This window comes from Drosophila sulfurigaster, chromosome 2L, assembly GCF_023558435.1.
Source record: "Drosophila sulfurigaster albostrigata strain 15112-1811.04 chromosome 2L, ASM2355843v2, whole genome shotgun sequence".
In the NCBI taxonomy this organism is placed as follows: Eukaryota; Metazoa; Arthropoda; class Insecta; order Diptera; family Drosophilidae; genus Drosophila; species Drosophila sulfurigaster.
The window spans coordinates 25,434,150-25,456,080 of NC_084881.1; the positions used below are offsets into that span (position 1 = coordinate 25,434,150).

A 21,931-nucleotide genomic window follows, 5' to 3' on the forward strand; every position below is an offset into this window, starting at 1 on the left:
AACTTGCCTGCCCTAAATGGCCCGAATTAGTTTCTTTCTTCAGTTGTGTCACTATCTGAGAGTGTGTGTGTGTGTGTGTGTGTGTGTGTGTGATGACATTCAGGAATGTTTCCCAAGCCAAGCAACAAGCTCAACAAAGCTGTCAAAAAAAAAAACAACACAACAAAACGGCAACCAACGCGGAACTGTCTGTCACCTCCCTCCGTTGCCCTTCAGCCATGTCTTGTGTCTTGTCTCTTGGCTTTGGGTAGTAGTATCTCCATCTTCGGTGCCGTTGGGGTGTTCGACTCGAAACTCCAAGCACTCGTTGTACTCGTATTCGTACTTGTACTCGTACTCCGGCCCGTCATAGTCATAGTCGTACTTATTGTATTTGACATGCCAAATGCCAAAAGTACACGTAGGCGTCATAAGATTCATGACTCCAGCTCGAACTCGAACTCCAAAATGAAAACCAAAATACAAAACTAAAACAAAAACAAAAAAACGAGAACGAATAGCTTACTCCATAGCGACTATTAAATGCTCTAATCAAAAAAAGCAAAGCAAGCAACACTAGAAGATGTTCTTCATGAAGTAACCATAAAGATCGACTTTGAAATCACATAGTTAAAATTTGGATTAATTACTTTTACAAAATTACTCAGAAGTTAAAGAAGCAACAAGAGATAACGATTTTTATGTAGTCGAATTTATTATTCAATTCAGTAGCAAATTTGTTATTACCTAACATAATGACAATTTTATTTATAGCTCAGAAGAAGATATAGAAATTAAGAATAGCATCTTTTTATATTTGTTGTTTATTAACTAACTTATGCTAAGGGTGGAAAATGTCTCAACATTTATTTTGTTTTTATAATCGTTAGTTGTTCCGTAATGCTTTAAAGGTGCAATTGGGATGATATGTTTAACCATTTTTTTAGCAGGAACTTTTGATGAATGTGGGTAAAAAAAGACTAGACTTTATTATTATAATCAAGAAGCAAGTTTTATTATTATTTTTTTCTATCTTGCTTTATACAGATTAACTCAACTTTTTTGCAATTATTATATTGTTAGGCTTTATATACTTCGATCTAACTTTTATGCAAATCAACCAACTTTAATGCAAATATTTCTGATATAGGTTTATTATTAGGCAATATCTTTTTCTATCTAACTTCTATGCAAATATTTCTGATCTAGTTTTCATAACTTATTTATAATACCCGTAGTTAGAGTATCATAAAAATCTGGTACGCTTAAGCCCACGGTGTCGTGTCGCGATCGCTGAGAGTCGAACGTTCTGCCAGCGACTCAGATGCAGACAGAGAAGGGGAGAGAGAGAGATAGAGAGAGAGCGAGATGTAGAGTTGCGGCACAAGACAACGTGTTATTGTTGCTTGGGTTCACATAAATGTCAAGCGGGCAACAGCAACACGAGTACGACAACGTCTTGCGAATGTGTGTGTGTGTGTGTTTATAAAGTAGAGATCGCTTTTAGCTCTAGATTTAGCGGCACAGTTAACGCCCCCGCCAAAAGTGTGCTGTTGTTATTGTTATGTGTTTGTTGCAGTTGGCCCTCAGCCGGAGGTGCTGTAAATGTTGCTGCCGGTTGAAGTCTCTCTCTCTCTCTGGGCATATGCATTTCAAAGTCGACCCTATTATTAGGCGCACAGTTTCATATTTCAGCATTATTATAGACAACCGTAAACAACAACATTATCATAAACGTAAACGCAATCATAATCATCATCATCATTATGGCGATCATTTCGCACACAAATGTCAAACGCGACTCTCTCAAGGGGGCCTAGAGCACTTGTCACTTGAGCTTGGACCCAAAGGTCTCTTCTCTAAACAAAACAGCAACAACAACGACAACAACAACAACTCGCATGGTCTACGCAACACAACACAACGATCTCTGCTATCCTCCAGCTCGATCTCGAATTATTTGTTTATCTATGGCTTACGAAGAGTTCGCATTAAAGTTTGATTTTTTATCGCTCTCGTGCACTCGTTACTTTGGCTTAACAGAGTCGAAGACCTTCCTTCCCATCCCATCCCATCCCATCCATAACTGTCACATGCTGACTAAAACTTTTATTTATTTATTATCATTTTCCTATCGTTGCTCTCGTCTCGCTCTTTCGTTCGATTCAATTGATTTCGAAAGTTGCATTAAAATGCAATTTCGATTTTTCGGGGGCACACAAAGGCAGGAAGTTCGACCGTGGGGGAAATGACTTGACTTGATAGACAGTCAGTGCATTTTCCATATTGGAAAATCAATTATCTTACGCTCTATGACTTGGACTTTTTTCTCTCTCTCTTTCTTTTCTATCATTTCTTTTGCGCTAACTGGTTAACTCAACCGTTAATGACATAATGAACGTCATGAGTTGATTTCGTTCTCGTTTTCATATCGTCTTGAACCAGTTTTCATAGTTTCTGTAGATGTTTATCAGTTAAGACTGTGTCGCCTTTATACATATACTCGTATATGCTCATTGAGATATTTACTGTTAACAAACGAGATTACATCTACAAATTAAAATACACTTGGCAAAAAAATTAACACACTAATTGGTTGTTTAGGCTTAAGTGAAGTGACAAAAAACTTCAACGTATTTATAAAATCATTTCAGAATCTATTTTTAATCTCGTGAATAGAAATGAATTGCTTAAAGTTTTCTCATTTTAATGTTATTAAATTTGAATTTAAAATTAGTAGTAAACAGCAGCTTAATGCTGATTTTGAACGACAAAAATCATTCTAAACTTGGGACTAATTTTAATCTAAAGATCCATTATTAAAGATTAGCTTTAAAGTTTAATTGAAACTCATTTAAATATAAATTGAATTACTTCTTTAATTTAAACATTCACTTATCAATCAGTGCAAAAATTACTTCCATTCGAATATCTATTCTGCGATCAGTAACAAAAGAAAAGGATTAAGTCGATCATTAGAACAAAAATTTGTAATATCAATTTCATGCTGACGATTTCCTTTCGCTTCGATTGTTTATATTAATAGATTTAGATGAATGTTGGTATCACTGCAATTTGCTTTCTTTCATTCGCCCCTTGATCAGATCTAAACTGCTACGATGCGATCTCGATCGGTTTGAGTTCTCTCGCAGAGTTTTTTTAGCGCCCCAAGTTGCATGCACTTTAACGGTGCTTTGTTGCAGTACTTGCACTTGGTTTGGTTTGGCTGGAGAGCATTGAGGAGCTTTCTTGGCCGCAGGGGGGAAAACCAACAAATCACCAGAGACCTAATGATTATAAACTTAACGATCTTTGTAAGTTTTGCGGCGGCGTTGGCGGTCAACGCATTATCAGCTCTAGTCACTCGACCAACAACCTCAAACAACAGCTACACTGCTGCACAAAACAACAGCAACCAACAGCAGCAACAACAGCAGCAGCAAGTGAGGCACGTGCTAAACATGCAACTCCTACTCTTGCCACGGCCAAGGCAAAAGCAACAACAACAACACAGACACGACGACCATTCACTCTTTGCTTCAGTCAGCAGCAGTCAAGCAGTGAGTGAGCTGAGCTCCTCCGGATGCACTGGGCCAGAGCAATATGCTAGCCATTAATCCATGAATTACTTAAAACCACATTCCATGCCCCTGCTGCTGCTGCTGTTGAAGAAAAAGGGGCAACATTTAAATTGCCCGCTTACCGCCATATTTCAATATATTGGCAACTCGTCCAGCTTCGCTCTCTCTCTCTCTCTCTCTGTCTGCTGACTGGAGGCCGCCTACAAAATGCGCAACGACAAGCAATTTTCTTGCTGTTCCTTTAGCATTTTCCTCCTTCACTTTTTTGGTTTTGGTTGTGATATTGTTGCACGATAATGATGTCGTCTGTTTGATGATGTTAGCCAGCAGAGGGAGGCAGAGGGAAGCAGAGAGAGAAGAGAGCACACTTAGAACAATCACCTACATTGAAAAGTTGGCAACTTTGGGGCAAAAATCACAGCACGAAAGCAAATGATTGCAATCGATGAGGAGAAGCTGTTGCAACGTTGCTGCTGCGGATGCTGCTGCTGATGTGGTTGCTGCTGTTGCTGCAGGCCAAACGTTGGCAGTTGCAACTCCGCATGCTGGTGCAGAGGTTATATGCAGCGAAGGTTAAGAGGTGGCCACGGCACACACAGTGCCTGCCATTTAAACTGACAGCCAGCCAGCAAGTAAAAAAACACAACTGCAGCAGAGGGATGCGGGAAGTCTCTAGCGCATGACTGGAAGCAAAAGAGAGAAAAGGAGAAGCAAGTCCGAAACGGAGACCGAAAGTCAAATGCCAACCAGCAAGAGATCATGCTTCGCTTGGGGTTTCGGTTTGGGTTCGAGTTCGGGGTTCGGGGTCTGCAACAAGTCCAGCCAGGTCGACATCATCGTCGTCGTCGCTCGTGGTGTGTTATCAAAGCTGATGATGATTATACCCACTTGCACGCCTTTTTTGTGTGCTTGGCCCCCTTCTCACCCGTTCCCATCTCCATCTCGCCGCTGCTCATACCCTACAGGAAGCTGTTGCTGATGCTGAGCCATTGCCAATTGGCTACTCGTCGTTGCCGTTGCCGTCGCCGTCGCCGTCCTGCAGCTCTTGCAGCTTGTTGCATGCATTATTATTATGCGCATGCGCACAGTTGGCCATATAATCTAAAATTGTATCTTTGGCGTGTAACCCGGGGCACTTTCTGCCGCTGCCACCGCTGCTGCTGCTGTTGTTGCTTCTCCTCTTGCCTCTTGTTTCTTGTGGCAGGCAACAACAATGCCAGCCAGCCAGCAGAGCAACCAAAATAAACTGATTATGTGCCGCTCTCGAACTCCCTGACTCCTCCTGAACTGCTGCGAACTACCCAAAGCACTGCTGCTGCTGCTGCTGCCAAACAAAATTAACAGCGTGCTCTGTAGTTTCAGTTGTTGTTGGCGTTGTCGTTGTCGTTGTTGTTGTTGCTGTGTACGTTGTCTTCCGAGGGTCTTCACGGGTCTTCGAGGGTCTTTGGGGCGCGTCTTTGCTGCAGTTGATGCCTTTTGTTAGCTGCTGTCCAGCGGGTCACATCAAATTTGCTAATATTTTGACCCTGAGATACAACATTATGCTGGTCATGATTGCACCGTGGGCAAAATTACCTAGAACTCCGCTTGAATATTTACTCGAAATCTAAAGTACATTAAATACTTTGAGGTTGATTCATAATTTATACATAATGGAGGGTAAATATTTGTGAGTAAATAATCGATCATCGAATGCATATATTCCGTAATATTTATGCCTTCGATCATCATTAATTTTTATTGATACATGCATATTACTTAACTATCAATTGCAAGTGAAAACGGTTTGTTATACATTTCAAACTTCATTCCAAATATATGCTCTTGTCATTACCTTTATCGGATACATTCTCAATGGTTATCGATAAACATATTAACAAATCGATAACTAGACTATCGAATATAAAAATTTTTGTTCTTGTCGATTATCTAATCAACTACATCATTCAATTTGTATCGATTAACTCAACTCGATACCATTTACTATCGAATGCAAATAATAATCCAAGCTCTGAATATATGCGCTTATCGATTAGCTTAATCGGCGGCATCTTTAATCTTCTTATCGATAAATGTAGCTCATTTCAATAAAGCGACACGTCGCTTTCTTTGCAGAATAGAAACTTTCTAAATGAGTTGAAGCCAATTGCATAATTTATCGATACATTTACCGCTTATCGCGCCGCTCGATCCACAGTAACACGACTTTATTACGCTCGCGGCAGAAGCTGAGAAAATGAAATAGAACGAGTGAAAGAGAGAGAGAGAGAGAGCGAATTAGATAGAGAAAGATATTTATTATTTATTGCAAACAGACTGCAAAAGTTCAGTTGGCCCTTGGGGGCGTTTCTTTGTGTAATTTACTAAACTATCTAATATAATAAGCGAGGGTTTTGTTTTTGTTAAGTTGATTGTTATATTTTGAGAAGAAGGAGAAACAGACGTAAATCAATCAAAGACTTGCTCGAAATTCCAAAGCGACTGCAATTACCAACACCTTTTGGGTTGTTGCACGTGCCCTAAACAACATCGATGACTTCTAAGCCCAATTGCAGTTGTTGCTACCGAATAAGAAAAGAACAAGAAGAAAGAGAAAGAGGGAGAGAGAGAACGTTGGCGGATGCAATGGAGCTACAAGTGAGGCCCACCTAGTGATATTTTGTGCCTTGGTCAATGCGTAACAAGATCAAACCACAGCCACCGCAGAGGATGTTTGGCATTAAGCGTAATTGTTGGCTTTTGCTACGGTCAGACGGGCAGACAGACGGATGGACAGACAGACAGACAGCCGGGCAGTCAGTCAGTCAGCAAGAGCAACGAGAAGAAGACAAAAATACAAAATCATTAAATACTTCGTACTTCGTATGCTACCCAAAATCAAAGCCAAAGTCACAAGTGAAGTGGAGCCAAACAAGTCAACTTTTTAGGTGGGCAGATCGAGCAGCCAACAACAGCAACAACAGCAACAACTACAACTGGGCAGCCAAAGGTTGTTGATGGGCCACGGCAACTGCTGCTGCTGCTGTGGCTGTGGCTGCTGCTGCTGCCGTCGCTGCTGACGGCAATCAGATCGAACTGCGAGTCGCTTTTGGCCAGACATGAAGAATTACAATGAGTAGGTAGTTGGGCACAATTGCCACAGCAACGGCAGCAGCAACAGGCTGTCTTGGCAGCAGGTCGGCCCACGTTCCTCAAGCCGGGCCAAAGCCAAGACGAAGCTGAAGCCGAAGCCGGCTATGTGGACTGACTGCTCCCGGGCATAGGTAGCACAAAAAGCTGTTCAATTTAGAATTCAAATTGTTGTCTTCGCTTTTACCCCCTGCTCAATGTTGTTACTCTGTTGGTGCTGCTTGCTGTTGTTCTCTGTCTCTTACTCTTACTCTGTCTCTGACTCCAACTTCGACTTCGACTGCGACGGCGACTCCAACTCTGTAAGGTTAAGCAGGTCAAAATCCGTACAACTAAATTGAGCGCAGAAATACAATTGAGCTGCTGCTGAGGCTGCTGCCCCAACTTGAAATTCATTTTGGGTTTTCTCTTTCTCGCACTCTCTGTTCGAATTAAAATGTATTTCAACAACAGCAACACAGCAACAGCAACAACATCTGCAATCGGTGACCAGAAGCAGCCAGAAGCACTTTTGTAGCTGCTTATTAGTGCGCCCTTGTGTATATATTTTTGAGTATTTCAAAACCGACAAAAAAAAGGGTTTTCATTTGTGTTGTGGAAAAAGGTTTGATGCAACAGGCAACGGGGCACGTTTCACATTTGACGCTTGAACGAGGATCTGCAAGTCAAACATTTGACTCACAGCACGGACAGCTATTAATTTATTTGGTATTTTCGTATTAGTTCCTTTCATTCTTTTGGCGGAGCAGAGTTTTTGTTTTTGGCCTTTGTGAGGCGCGTGTTTTATGGCTTTTTTTCAAGAATCGTTTTCTATAGACTCATTTTTTTTACGATCGCCCATCTGTTCTATGTAAATATTGCGCAACAAAATGACTTTATTTGGCTTAAATTTTATTGATCTATTAAAGACAAAAAGAAAACCAGAAATAACTAAGCTCAAATGTTATAAATCCGAGACTCAAAAATATTTACGACTTTCGAGAGAGTTCACCCAACAAACTTGAACTATAAACTTGATTAGATTGATAGACCAAAAAAAAAACCAAATGAAAATAGTTTGATAATCACTTGTTGCTCTGATGGCTGATCGAAGCATTCACAGTTAACGCTGCGAGGCTTCAGGGATAAGCCAAATATGTTGATCCGCTCAGCTCGTCGATCGTCTTTGACTTGGGTCATAAACCTAATCGAGCAAGCGAAACCTGAGGATTTTAATATGTTTTGAAACCTTTTGTTCAGCTGACAATCCATATTGCTTTTTATTCTCGTTATGTGTCGTATGTAATCTCGGCATTATTTTATTTCTCTTTAGTTTTGGCACATGCCTAGAAATGTGTTGTTTATGTTAAGTTACATTTTTTTGGGTGACAATCGAGGGGGAACTTTCAAAAGATAAACGTCGAAAAACGTTTTAATTTGGTGTGGAACGCATCAATCGATTCGTTTCGATTTCTTGAGGTGTTTCATCTCCAGTCAAAATATCCAATTTGCATTTAAATATTTACTAGATTAACAAACTGTCAGCCAAAGTCGTTTGCGTTTAATTTATAGGTAAAAGCATTTATTTCATTATAGAAATATGCGAGGTGATTTGAACTTGTTAACTTGTTCTATAAGGGGACAATTTATTATAACTTTTTTCTACTTTAATTTTACGCATTTAAGGAACTTTGAGGTTTGCTAAAAATTTTAAATTTAGCATTTGTCTTTTATTTTGTAGTATAGGAAAAAGCTAACTTAAATCCATTGTTTGATTTATTTTATTATAGTTTAAGCTTAAGCTTCTTATAACGAATGATGGCATAAACTATTTCTGGTGAAATCATTTTGGTCCCATTTAGAATTTTTCTTACATTTTGTAGTAGGCTTATCTTGTCGATTTTAACTACAATTATGAAATGGTTTTTTATGCTTGTTATAACGAATGATAGCGTAACCTATTTTTTTGTTTTGTATCTGGTCAAATCATCCAGGCATTGGCCATTCTCTGAGCTCATTTCTAGCAACTAACAAGTTCGAATGCCTTTTGTTTGATGCACCAAAATGATTTGCATATTTCCATATTTTCCTTTCCTCTATTTTTTTCTCATTTTTTTTGTAAATTGCCCAGGCTGCCACAGAGTCCAATTACATTGCGTGCAACAGCAGCTTGAAGCTGACTTCACATGGCACACATGGCCTCCAAATGTGCAGCTGGAACTGAAGTCGGAATCGGAGTTGGACTTGAAATTGGAGTTCAAAGTCAAGACCGAGTTGCACATTCAAATCTCTTTTGGGTAGTATTGTTATTGGCGTCTAGTTAAAGCCGTTGCTCTCTTTGCTCGTTGTTGTTGTTACTGTTGACGGTCAGTTGGTTTTTCTATTGTTGCCCCGGCGCTGCCTTGTCAATTATTGGTTAGAACAGAATTTAGAACGCGAAAAAAAGTAACCACAAAGGCAGCAAATCAAACCTCCACATACCTGCCCCTCTGTCTTTGTTTGTTACTTTGCAGCTACCATTATTGTTATTGTTGACCAGCGAATTATGACAGTAGAAGTTCGAGTCACACAAAAAGCCACCAATTTCCGGTATGCATTCAGTTCATTCAAGTTAAGTTTTTCTCCCTTTTTGTATCGACAGAGATATTATGTGAAATGGGTGGGAACTTTTGCTTTAACTGAAACAATTGTTCAACCTAAGAACTGTGTTTTGAGGTTTCTACGACCTAAGGCTAATTACATAGCTTAACAAATAAAGGTATTTTTCTTTTACTTTTTGCAAGTGCAAGTTTTTTTGCTTAGTTTCATTTGAAATTCCTGTATACCAGTTGTCTAACGGTCTAGCAACATTGAGCTGAGGAATTTCCTTAATAAGTTGGCTGCCCTTTGAGTAGCTGAATATATTTGTTTACCTTTTTTATTTATTTACAATTTGTTATTCTATTTCTACTATTTTAAATTATGCTAATGAACATGTTGTAACTTGTTAAACCTATGAGTATTTTATTATATACTACTACTTTGAGTTGTCTTCGCTATCTTTTAGCCTTGTCTTGATCTGTCGTCGTTATAAATCCTACATCTATGTGATTTTTCTCTTCATTTCTACGCACTTCTTCTATTGACTTGTAGCGTGCTTCTCGTCGTATTAGTTCGTTCTTAACTAGTTTCTTGTTCTCTAAGAACTCTGCTGCTTTCAGCTTCTTGTACAAAATGCGATTATTGTTGGCCTTTGCCATTAAAAGAGGATCTGCCGTGGTGACCCAAGGTCGACGTGTGGTCACAGCCGTGCTATAAAAAGCCGTATTGTTGACCTCAAAGGGACTTGGCTTGATGAAGAAGGCTATGTAACCAGGACGTCGTACATCTCGCTCCACAGGAAATACACTGCAAATGTAGAAGAATAGAAAATATCAGCATTTACTTTCAGTATTTTGGCACTTACCAGAATCCCTGATGAAATTCATCCCACTTGGGACCCCACCAGGCGCCCAGCACACGAAAGGGACACGAACGATTGCGTCCCGGATCCGAGATGAGCACCTCGCCCACCGAGATGAACATGAGATCCGTGGTATTCGCCTCGACGAGATGCGCCTTGCGCAGCATGAAGAGATCGTTGAAGCCGGACATGACGAAGTCATCGTATAGATTGTAGACCAACTGATTGTTATTATCTTGGCCAATAATCAGCATGGCCAATCGCATGTTATTGATAATGTGCGCCAATGCCAACAGATTGATGTTCATGTCCTTGTAGTCCTCGGTGATGTAGCCAAAGAACCAATGTCGCATGTGGACGCGAGTGGGCAACTCGATGCGATTCATGAGGAGCCAAGGACCGCCCCAACTGTTGGCGAACTCACACAATACCTTGGACGGTAATCCTCGATCCCTCAGCAGCTGGATGCCAAAGAGTTCGTGCAGGTTCATTTCTTCGTGGCATTCGGCCTGCGGATAAGCAAAAAATTCCGGTGGATGCGGAGTTGGAGTAGCTGATGGCTCAAACGGTTCCTTACTCTGACTTGTGGACTCCGTTGGCTGCGGGGATGCTGTTGTGGGGGTGGCTGTTGTTGTTCTTGTTGTAGTGGTGAGCTCGCCACTCTCTTCAGTTTCTTCCTCTAGTTCACTGTCCACAACTTGATCGGATTCCACGCACTCTTCGTCGGTGTTTGAGGGCAGCTTCGAGCAGTCAACTTCTTGCTCCTGGGATGAATGCGTCGTTTTCTCCGGATTTCTTGAGGTTTTTGGTTTTGTTGATTTCGTGGTGGATTTGTGTTGAGGTCTTTTTGTATGATGCTCCCTTGATCTCGACTCTGCAGAGTTTTTCTCTTGCTCCGCTGACATTTGACTTTTGCTCGCGCTCTCTTTCTGATATTTGCTCTCATTCTCGATCTTAGTTTCGCTACTGATCACTTCATGGGTATTCAGTCCTGTATAGCGATTGTTATTAAACACAAAGTTAATGTAGTATGTCTGTCCCAGCACAGCCAGGGGTAACAATGCTATCCAGGGGCAATGCAGCAACAACATTGTCTTGTGGCTGCATTCGACTCTCGACTGCAGGCCAACTTATGAGCTGATGTCTCGCTTTATAGACTCGCCCGGTAGCTGTGGCGGATGCATTTGGACCAGCGCTGATTTGGCTATCGCTTTTGGCTTTTTTATGCCCCAGACTCGTTAAAGTTTATGACTGTTTCAAGAGCTGCAACAGCCGAAGGTCTTGCTACAATATTGACACCCGCAACTGAAGAAAACTGGTAAATGGCAGAAACTGCTCTCTGTTCGTAGTTGCAACTAGAATAAATATTAATTATTAAATTAAAAGATACGAGAATTACATTCGACTCTGCTTCTTTTTTGTTTATTTTTATTTTGTGTATCAATTAAAACCGCTTCCTAAAACAAAACAGTTTCTAAGTGGTGTTAGTTTCTAATATGTCCTCAGCTTGTCAACTGTTCACAGTTTCTGCACTGTTCTCATCTTGTCAACTGTTTGTCGCACATAAACTGTTCTCAGTTCTTTGTCCGCTCTGAGCTGCACAACTGTTTACAGTTTATAAACTGTTCCCACTTTAACAAGTGCATTCACTTCCTCTACTGTCAATTTTCCTTACTTAGCTCGGTTTCTCAACTGTGTGCCTTTTACTGTGTGCTTAAATTGCTCACATTTAAGCTTCACTCAATCAATAAACTGCTCTTTTTCATAGTTTTTATTTAATTTATTATATATTTTTTATTAGCAATTTGTAATAATTGAATTGTAGTCGAGCCTCCTCTCCCTTTTATTCCCCTGTGAACTCCTCGTAGTCATCGGCGCCATACAATGTGCGCTTATCGTTTCCAACGTCCTGCGATTCCTGAGCATCTCCAGACCCGGAGCCAGCATTGCTGCCCGAGTGTCCGTGACTCTCGGAGCTCTCGTAAATGGAGCGAACGTAGCGTCCGCCGAAGCTGTCATCGATGCTGATCTCATAGCTGCTGTGATGGCTGTGATCGTTGTCGGGTCCTTTGTCCTTGTTCTCCTCGGCCAGCTTGATGCGTCTATTAGCTGCGTCATGGCTGTCGCTATCATCGTCGTCATCATCCAATCCCGGCACGTTGTCGTCGTCGTCATCATCGGAATCGGAATCGTCGTCGCTAGCTTTTTTATCGTCACTGTCAGCTTCGCTATCATCGCTATCTCCCTTGCTGTCGTCGGCGTCATCATCAGCATTACCATTCTCCTTGTCATCACTGTCATTGCTTTCATCAGCAGTACTTCCACTGCCACTTCCACTTCCACTAGCATCGCTGCCAGATCCTTCGGATCCTTCACCAGCTGATGCAGCCCTCATAGCTCCATTCCCTGCTCCACTTTTTCCCATCCCACCGACATCTTCGCCATCTTCGCCATTGGCATCCGGATTGTTGTTATTGAACGCAAAGTTCATGTAGTACTTCTGGGCCAGCACAGACCGCAGCTGGCAGAGCAGCAGGCCAAAGGCGAGTATCTGTATTAGGTGTATGCTCAGCCGTGTCCTCATGATCCTCAGCAGACTCTGAAACAGCAGCCGCCCGGTTTTCTCTCTTATATATAGATATTATGTAGCCCCAGTGCTCTTTTCTTAATGCGCATCCAATCGCATTCGCGGCCCACAAATCAATTTCGATTGGGTCAACTTCAACGAGGTGATCATTAAATGCGCAACCGATAAAGGTTGCACTGCGAGAAATAACCAGGGCAGTTGCAAAGTTATTTGTGATTGATAGTTGTACTTTGTATAGTTAATAATTCAGTTTAAACATATGTTGGCTTATATTTTAAAGCATTGCTAAATGCTAACTTAACCTCAATTTTAGCAATTTTTGAGGTTATGTCCGTTATTATTTCTCCAATTTATTTATTTTGAAGTATATTAACTGTTTCTAAGACTTAGCTGTTAATGCAGAAGTAAAAGTTGTATTTTTTATGGTTAATAATTAAATTCAATCACATGTTTAGTTATGAGCATTGATGTATGCAAACTTAACCTCAATCTTACCACATTTTGAGGTTAAGATCGGTATTTTAAAAACTACCAACTTATTAGAATTTGCTGATTTTTAATTTATTTGAAAGTATATTGGACTGTTTTTAATAGATAACATAGCCTTATTACACGATCAAATTATGGAATTATCTTGTGTAAAAATTACAGCCTCCTAGCTCTTACTTCAACCAGTAGTCAGGACAAGCAGTCTTAAGTATATAGACGGAATCAGCTTTTGAAGTATTGCAAGTTTAATTTAAAAGTGGCCTTTGTTACAGTTTTTATGTAAGAATCTTGCTTGCGATCAAAAGTAAGATCATGATCAGACTGTTAATTGGTTTACATGCTGAACTCTTTGACTTAGGGTTTTGGGTTCAACTCGTAGCTATCGCAGCAGACCTTGGGAGTATTTTCGCCAGTGCAATGTGTGGCCATCAATGTGGAGGGCAAACGGCAGCCGAGTTGAGTTTAGTTGAGTTGAGCAGAGGTTGCTGCTCGATCGCTGCACAGTGGCAATTCAGTTGGCAGACAAGCGAAGCAGTGGCAAGCAGGTAAAGGCAGCACAAACAGGTTGCAAGCCTCGGCCACGGCCATGGAATTCAATCAGGGCCAATCTATAATAGAAATCTCATGTGGAGGGGAACAGCATTGCTGCCAATAGCAAGCAACAAGCAACGTGCAGCAGGCAGCAGGCAGCAAGTTGCAACCGACAGCCAGCCCACTTTCAATCGCTGTTGGCGTCGTGCGTTGCAAATATGAAAATGCTACTGCGGCCACAGAGGCGACTCTTTGGACTCTGTTGACTGCAACAGCGGCTAAAAATCGTTTTTCATTAACAATTTTAAAAGCTGCGCATTAATCAGACACACACACACACACACACACAGAAGCACAGAGAACAGACGCCCTCCGTTGCAAGTTGCAAGTTGGTCATGCTGGATGCATAAATTTTATAAGCAACCAAGCAGCAGCAACAGCAGCAGCAACATAACTAATTCCCGGCCTCCTCCTTGGATCGGTCTCTATCCCACTCGAACTAATCATTTCCCCTTCCCTTTCTCTCTCTCTGTCTGTCTTGCAGCACTTTCGTGATCAGAGCATAGATGGCACGGGCTTGCCGCTGCTAACCGAGGATCATTTGGTTAGCTCGCTGGGCATGAAACTGGGGCCGGCATTGAAGCTGCGCTCCATATTGGCGAAGAAATTGGGCGGGCCGTGTCCGTGTGTTGCGTGCGTTGCGCAGGCGCAACAGATGTTGGCGCTGCAAACGGGAGGCACAACATCAACAACATCAGCAGCAGTGGCAACAACAACCAGCAGCAACATAACGACAACGACACCAGCAGCAACAACAACAACAACTGTAACTAGTTGCAGCAGCGGCAGTTTGTTGAACAGTAGCAGCAACAACAGCAACAGCAGCAACACGGCAACAGATAACTGCAATGGGCCCAGCAACATGTCCAACGATGTTGCTGCAACAATGTTGCCCTGCAGCTTTGATGCTGCCGACAGCAACAGCAACATTTACAACAGCAACAACAACAGCAACAAGGATGCTGCCAGCTAGTTTTGTGTCACAATCGCGCAAATTAATGCAGAAAACAACAATAATAATTAATTTAATTAGATTTATGCATGCTAACAAATTGCATTTCAACTGCAAATGTTGTACCAAAAGAGCTTTCAAATGAAGTTAAAACACAACACACAACACAACAACAAAAACACAGACATATGTTAATTAAAAATACGTTAAAGTTAATTTAAATTAATTTCAAATAATAATTGCTAAAGTTGTAAACTTTAAGCAGCAGCAACAACAACAACAATCGCAAAGTCTTCCATTTGCATGAACGAAAAAAAACACAAGAAAAACAGAAAATAACACTTAAAGTTATAAACATTTAAACAATCAATTACCAATTAATCAATTGAACGAGGAATTAGTCAATTACAAGTGAGTTTTTTTTAATGATGAATTACATTTACAATTACAACAAAACAAACAATAACGATTACGTACTTAATTACAACTGTCTATTATATTTATTTTAACATATTTGCAAATTTCGTTTATAACTGCTAGTCAGTAATATATATACATATTATTATTATTATTATTATTATTATTACTATTACAATTATGATTTAGTGACGATTCGGAGAACTTAAAGCGACAAATTTCAAATTTTTCCACACACTTGATTTCCTTATTTGTTTAGCAAAGAAAAGGCTATTTATTATTATTTGTATTTTTTATTTTAATCTTTATTTAATATTATTTTGTATGTTTACGTTTAATAATGAGTATACTTTTGAAATGTTTGCATTGTTTTAAATAATCATAATAATAATTTTTGCGGCCATTGCATATTGGAATTCCAAATTCGAAATTCAAAAATAAATCCTAGGGAAGAAAGATGAAAAACAAAAAACAAAACAAAACAAAGTTAGAAATTTAAGAGCTCCAAGACTTGAAGACAACAAACAAAAACAAAAAAGAGAAAAAACAGCAAATGCATTGTACATATTGTTTTATTTAATTACATATATACATTACGTTATAGTTAATAATTATATATTATGTATAATCTAGACAACTGCAACTGGAAACTTAACAAATCAAAATGTAATGTTTTAGACAAGACAAGAAAAGAAATGATTTATATTTTATAAACAAATATATAGCTATTTTTCACACAAGCAAATATACGTTAACCAATTATTCCAACTGTTGCAGTTGTTAGCCAAGTAGTGGGCTATAAAGCCGAACTGACCTCCAGTCGGGTCGAGCGTAACCGTTGCGCCAAAAGGCAACCAAGGATGGACTAACTACTGACTGCAGGCCAATTAAAAGCACGCAGCGAGCGCACTTCAACGTCTAATTACAAATTGGAGTCATTGAATTTAATCGTATTAAAATCCGCATATATCTATGCGATATACTACTGTGTGTGTGTGGATGCACTTATGCACCTCAGACACGCAACCACCTGATTAAGAGTGTTCTTTGTGTTGCTCTCATAATTCGCAACTCGTTCCGCCACCTCAAACAAAACTTGACCTGCCCCAAGTGCATTCATTCAATGCACTTCCAGTAAGTACAATCCTATGCTCAACGTTCTATATAACATCATTCAATTCAGTCATAATCAACACTTCTTCAAGTCCAGTTACAGCTGTTGCCCCTGTTTTATAGTACAAATGATTTAGAGTAAATCTTTATGATATTCATAATACGTACATATTTCGACATTTTATTGTTTATACTTTAAAACTGAGATGATAATGGAATTAATGACATTTTGGATGGATAACTTCTTCTTAGTTCTATGACAATGATTAAACTTAATGGCTATGGATTTAGTTGTTGTGGCACTTTTAGCGTATCGTTTCCCCTCTCTAGGCCGGAACGGCTTTGTCACCGTTCTCCTGGCCATTCTCCTGCTTCTTTGGCTCCTCCTCCTGCTTCTTAGCCTCCTCCTTTGGCAGCTCCTTGACACCGGTTGAGCCAAAGCCACCCTCGCCACGCACTGTGTCCTCTAGTTTGTCGACCTGCTCCAGCTCGGGATAGAAGATGCGTTCGCAAATGAATTGGGCAATGCGATCACCACGCTTCACCTCGAAATCGGCATCCGAGTGATTGAACAGCACAACACCCAGATTGCCGCGATAGTCCTCATCCACAACGCCGGCTCCCACGTCGATGAAGTTCTTCACAGCCAAGCCAGAGCGTGGCGCCACACGGCCATAGGAGCCCTCCGGCACTTGGACCTGCAGATCCGTCTTGACAATGGCTTTGCCACGAGCCGGCACCACCAAGTCGTAGGCACTGCGTAGATCGAGTCCAGCAGCACGCTCCGAGCCACGTACGGGTTCGAGTGCGTGTTCGGTGAGCTTGGCGAAGCGCAATACACATTTGCTGTCGAGTTTCATCTTTTTGGCAGCTGGTGTGTTGTCAACAACGGGCGAAGACATATGTAATAAATTGCAAGTTAATTAATAATTCCGAATTTGCGGAGCGGCCTTGTGGCTCTACCTAAAATTGATGCGCGAATAATGAAAATTTGCAAAAGACGCCGGCAATTTGGCGCGAATTGGAGCAGCTGTTGCGTTTCTACTCGCAATGGTCACACTGAGAACGATAGTCGTGTTTGTTTCGTTAAGTTGAGCATTTTTGCGTAGTTGCTGCTGCTCATTTTGCGTTCAATGTGATATATTTTGGTGAAATGGAAAATCAGTGCGAAAATTATATTTTATAATTTGTAAATAACAGCATAATGAGATCCTAAACTGCTCAATAATAATTTTGTGGTATAAAAATAATTAAATGTAGACGAAGAGCTTTTTCGGTTTGAAAGTGATACCAATTGGCATTTATCGTAGTATTTTGGTATATAAAATGTGCTTGTAACATGTATTTGGAAATGTTGCTTATGGTCACACACCAACAAATAAGGACAGCTTTAAGAAAGCTTGCTCTTTTTTAAGAAATCTAATTTCTTGTAAAATAATAATTACTTCAATTAATGAGTGTATTAATATTAATAATTCGTTGGTGATGTTTGCCAGAAACAAATCAGTGTTTTAAAGAAGTGTAACATTAATGCTTCGATTTTGCAACAGAACAGCAACAACAGGAAACCGGAAAAGAGAAGGCATCGTCTATTGATTTGCAATAATTGCAAATTTTGTTTAAGGCCACAACATGGATTTCACAGATTTTGAGGTGCGCAAGGTAAGTCAGTGTTCTCTATCATTTTGACGACTCTGGAATGCAATCACATTTATTCCACTTTGCAGTGCCCAGCCACCGTGATGTACATTCCAAATTTTATTACCTCGGATCAGGAGCAGTCGATATTGAGTCACATTGAGCGCACACCGAAGCCACGCTGGACACAGCTGTTGAATCGCCGCCTGGTCAATTATGGTGGGGTGCCGCATCCCAACGGAATGATAGCCGAAGAGATACCTGACTGGCTGCAGAACTATGTGGACAAGGTAAACAATCTGGGTATCTTTGAGTCGCAGAATGCGAATCATGTGCTGGTGAACGAATATCTGCCCGGTCAGGGCATCTTGCCGCACACCGATGGTCCGCTATTCTATCCCATTATATCGACAATTTCATGTGGCGCCCACACAGTGCTGGAGTTCACTAAACGTCAAATGGAAACCGGTGACAGCGACGCTTCCCGAGAAGTGCTTTTCAAACTGTTGCTGGAGCCACGCAGTTTGCTGATACTGAAGGATACGCTATATAGCGACTATATGCATGCCATCAGTGAGATTAACGAGGATACGCTATGTGATCGCATCTGCAACTATGATCTGTGCGAGAATACCTACAAGATTGGGGATCATCTGGTGCGACGAACGCCACGCATCTCGTTGACCATACGCAATGTGCCCAAGACCAGCAAGATGAAACTGAAATTCTATTAGACTGTTCACCCATGAGTTGTTATTAATTATTTTTGTTAACCAACTGCACAAGCGTTGCGATTGTACGAAGCCCACTGAAACTACAAGTTATATACTCTATAGATATATGTTAACCATATGTGAAATCTTCCGCTAGTAATTTAAGCATTTAAGCACACACAACGCACACTTTACTACGCACTGAGCAACGTTTCATAATGCAAAAGATTGTTGGCTTATTGCAAAGCAAAAGTATTGTATCAACATTGCCCACCAAGTGCTTTATTTTTGGTAACTGAAATAGCAATTGAAACTGAAACTGAAAAAACAGATGTCGAAGCAATTAGATGTGCACATTACTAGATTGTTTGTGCTTCAGCAATTGCATAATTAATTTAGTTATTTGAAAGCAATATATATATTTATATATTTAGAGATGTATACACTTAATATACAATTTGTTAAGCGCGATTCACACACACACACACAGTTTGTGTATTGATTTTTGTGATCGAGCTGAAGCTACACACAAAAACTTCCAAAGGACCACACACTCCAATCATGTATGTATGTTGTATGCGTATTTATGTAAATCCTTGATGTGTATTTTTGTAATCATTTTCCACAGCGCACCACAGAAACCAAAAAAGACAAATAGCAATTAACCAAAGAAAAAACTGTTGATGTCAAATAAATTGTTTGTCCATGTTCTTGTGATTCGATTCCCTCCCGCAAATTGTGCTGCTTGCTCATCTTCTAGGATTCCTCCTGCCACTCCAGTCGAAATTCGCGCTCAAACACCAAACGATCATACAGACGCACCTCACTGATCCGCGCCGAGATGTCCAGACGCAGCTCACTCACCGCCAGATGAAAGTTCTGACGCACCGCGCGCTGTTTATCCGGCGTCAATTGATTCAACGGTTTGCGAAAGATGCTAATGATGCGCTGCAGATGATATTCAACGCTGGCGCAGCGTCCAATGCACACCCAGAGATTCTCCGGATCGTGAATGTTACCCGGAAAGCGTGTGCGTTGATCAAATGGCGCTTTGCCGCATAACAGAGCACGCACCTCGCCAACAATCTCCTGATGTGTCTTCAGGTCACGTGTGCTGAGCGTCTTGAACTCGTATTTGTCGCAGAAATACATGAGATCACTGATCGCACACCAAGGCTGCGAGCTAAGTGTTGTATGATTGCTGCTCCAGTTGCTGTAACCCGCTGCTGTTTTGCTCACAGCCACAGCTGCAGCGGAGGAGGAGACGCTTCCCTTGGCATCAGTTGTCGAGCTGTTGCCGTTGCTGCTGCTGCCATTTGTGGCAGTGCTTGATGTGTTGGCTGTGCTGCTGCTGTTGGACTTTGTGGCATCCAGGCTGGCACTGCTGCTGCTGCTTAGACTGGATTTCTTGTCGGCACGCTGCAGTTGCTCCATTTCACGCTCGTGTTCACGGGCTCGCATATACGCCTCCTTCTTCTGCTGGAGCTCTTGCAGTTTGGTCATCTTTGGCGGCGAATATGCCTTGAACAACGACGGCGGAGGCGATCGCACTTTGGCTGGAGTTGACGCAGCTGTTGCTGTTGTCTGTGGCAGACTGTGTTCCGTCTGTGTACTGCTGCTGTGGCCATTTGTGTCCAGTGAGGCGCTGCGTCCGTACTTGGCCCGATAGCGCTCCAATGTGTCCAGCGAGAAGCTGAGCTCCTTTTTGAGCGTTTTCTGCATTTTATGCGATTTATGTATATGCGGGATTTATGTAATCGCCCTGTGGAAACGTTCAACGTTCAATGCACGCGTGTCGCGCGTTCGTCTCAAGAATTTACAAGCAAATGCGATCGAGATCGAGATCAAGCAGCGCACAGAAACCGCAACGGCAACCGCAACTACATACATCAGCGAAAGCGACAGCGAACGCTACGAATAAGACGTGCAATACAAATTTCTTGAATACTACTCTTTATTTTTATCTTTTATCAATTGGCGACGCGTCGCTGCAACGACGCTGGCAGAGCACTTCTTGCTGCGCACTTGGGACACCATCTCGATGTGGCCGATGTACACTTTATTTTGGTCTCTGCCGATCATTGGATTGGCTGCGCTGCTTGCTTGATTTTTTGGCTATCGAGCGTCGCACACAACATGCAAACACACACACAAAATTATATATAATTTATAGGCGAGAGGATATCGGAAATACATACATCGAGGGACTGCATAAAAGATTCTTTCTTTCAATAGCCGAGCACGAGCAAGAGCAATCTTTCGACGCATCATCATGTTTTTATAACGACTACGTTGGGACTCCTTTTTTAACAGCATTTTGATCATTTCCTTCAAATTCATAAATGGGCCAGGGTTTGCCATCTTCTAGGAATTAGGGCACACTTGAAAAATGTAGGTTTTATTTTTATTAAACAATACCTTTTAAATAACTTCGATTATTTTCAGAGCTTTGAATAGACGAATATCTGAACACCTAAATAAAACAAGTATAGACGAGGAACAATAAATGTATATTATGACAAGAACAGCGAAAACTACTGTATATGAAAAACTGATTATTAGTTATTATAATATTTTTGTGAATGAATACCATTCATTTATTAACGTTTAGATGAAACATATTACATATATAGAAAAACGCAAATTTATGTGTGACGTTGGGTCTTTAAAATAAAATACGCATGTAATTTAAATAAAAAAACATTCATTCAACAATTTGCTCGCATTCTTCGATGCCAATTGATAGGGTGCATCCTTATGAACCGAAAAAAATTTAATTTTTGAAAATCCGTTAAAATTTGGCTGAGATATACGCATTTTTCGTTACAGGATATTGCTTATTCTGCAGTTGTTGTACTTGCCTTGTTGTTGTTGTAGTTGTTGTAGATGTACTAGTGGTTGTTGTAGCAGTAGTTGTTGTTGTTGTAGTTGGCAAGCGAGCACCACGAGCCCCTGAAAACAGCCAAAATACCAGCTGAAGTACCAGGCCAACAGAAATAGCAGGAGGCTGAAATTTAAATTTTGCGCCACATTAAAGTTTTAGAGTAACTGTGGCTCTCAAACACAGTTGCTCTAAAACTTCCAGTTGCTCATAAACTGCAGTTGCTCTCAAACTGCAGTCGCATTCAAACTGCAGCTGCGCTCACTGCAATTGCACTCAATGGTCACATTCTCACTCAAGTTTTGAATTGGCGCCAAACTGAGTTTTTCTGCCTGCTGCTATTTCTGTTCGCCTGGTACTTCAGCTGGTATTTTGGCTGTTTTCAGGGGCTCGTGGCGCTCGCTTGCCAACTACAACAACAACTACTGCTACAACAACAA

The 21,931-nt window shown here is 40.9% G+C and overlaps 6 protein-coding genes across 9 annotated transcripts in view; 2 read left to right on the top strand and 4 right to left on the bottom strand.

The window, feature by feature from the left end:
* The window catches only part of LOC133838061 (platelet binding protein GspB), a 73,152-nt gene extending 58,242 nt beyond the window's left edge, over window positions 1-14,910 (top strand). The window contains 1 exon segment of the mRNA XM_062269053.1: window positions 14,262-14,910. Within this exon segment, the coding sequence (XP_062125037.1) occupies window positions 14,262-14,750 (489 nt within the window). The 3' untranslated portion in view covers window positions 14,751-14,910.
* On the bottom strand, window positions 9,110-11,257 carry LOC133850273 (uncharacterized). Of its 2 annotated transcripts, XM_062286322.1 has the most exons (3): window positions 10,688-10,835; window positions 10,114-10,619; window positions 9,110-10,055 (listed from the first exon to the last, which is right to left on the bottom strand). In XM_062286322.1, exons 2-3 carry the CDS (start codon window positions 10,599-10,601, stop codon window positions 9,704-9,706), a joined length of 840 nt encoding a protein of 279 aa, XP_062142306.1. In that variant the 5' UTR covers window positions 10,602-10,619; window positions 10,688-10,835; the 3' UTR covers window positions 9,110-9,703. The 2 variants fall into 2 exon arrangements, with proteins under 2 accessions (XP_062142306.1, XP_062142304.1); XM_062286320.1 differs by having other exon boundaries at window positions 10,114-11,257.
* On the bottom strand, window positions 11,871-12,717 carry LOC133837750 (accessory gland protein Acp32CD). The gene has a single exon (XM_062268642.1). It carries the CDS (start codon window positions 12,692-12,694, stop codon window positions 11,954-11,956), a length of 741 nt encoding a protein of 246 aa, XP_062124626.1. The 5' UTR covers window positions 12,695-12,717; the 3' UTR covers window positions 11,871-11,953.
* Window positions 14,911-16,404: 1,494 nt separating the features above from the next.
* LOC133837982 (deoxyuridine 5'-triphosphate nucleotidohydrolase) lies at window positions 16,405-17,337 on the bottom strand. Its single transcript, XM_062268935.1, has 2 exons — window positions 17,223-17,337; window positions 16,405-17,130 (listed from the first exon to the last, which is right to left on the bottom strand). Exon 2 carries the CDS (start codon window positions 17,117-17,119, stop codon window positions 16,586-16,588), a length of 534 nt encoding a protein of 177 aa, XP_062124919.1. The 5' UTR covers window positions 17,120-17,130; window positions 17,223-17,337; the 3' UTR covers window positions 16,405-16,585.
* A 275-nt stretch (window positions 17,338-17,612) lies between these two features.
* LOC133837830 (alpha-ketoglutarate-dependent dioxygenase alkB homolog 6) lies at window positions 17,613-19,346 on the top strand. 3 transcript variants are annotated; one of them, XR_009893890.1, is made up of 3 exons: window positions 17,613-17,921; window positions 17,987-19,177; window positions 19,239-19,346. XR_009893890.1 is itself a non-coding variant. In XM_062268796.1 (2 exons), the coding sequence occupies exons 1-2, from the start codon at window positions 17,892-17,894 to the stop codon at window positions 18,629-18,631; spliced, it is 675 nt and encodes a 224-aa protein (XP_062124780.1). In that variant the 5' UTR covers window positions 17,613-17,891; the 3' UTR covers window positions 18,632-19,346. The 3 variants fall into 3 exon arrangements, 1 of the variants encoding a protein (XP_062124780.1); XR_009893875.1 differs by having other exon boundaries at window positions 17,987-19,173; XM_062268796.1 differs by having other exon boundaries at window positions 17,987-19,346.
* Window positions 19,137-20,332, bottom strand: LOC133837659 (uncharacterized). The gene has a single exon (XM_062268537.1). The coding sequence runs from the start codon at window positions 20,330-20,332 to the stop codon at window positions 19,367-19,369; it is 966 nt and encodes a 321-aa protein (XP_062124521.1). The 3' UTR covers window positions 19,137-19,366.
* Between the last annotated feature and the right edge of the window lie 1,599 nt (window positions 20,333-21,931).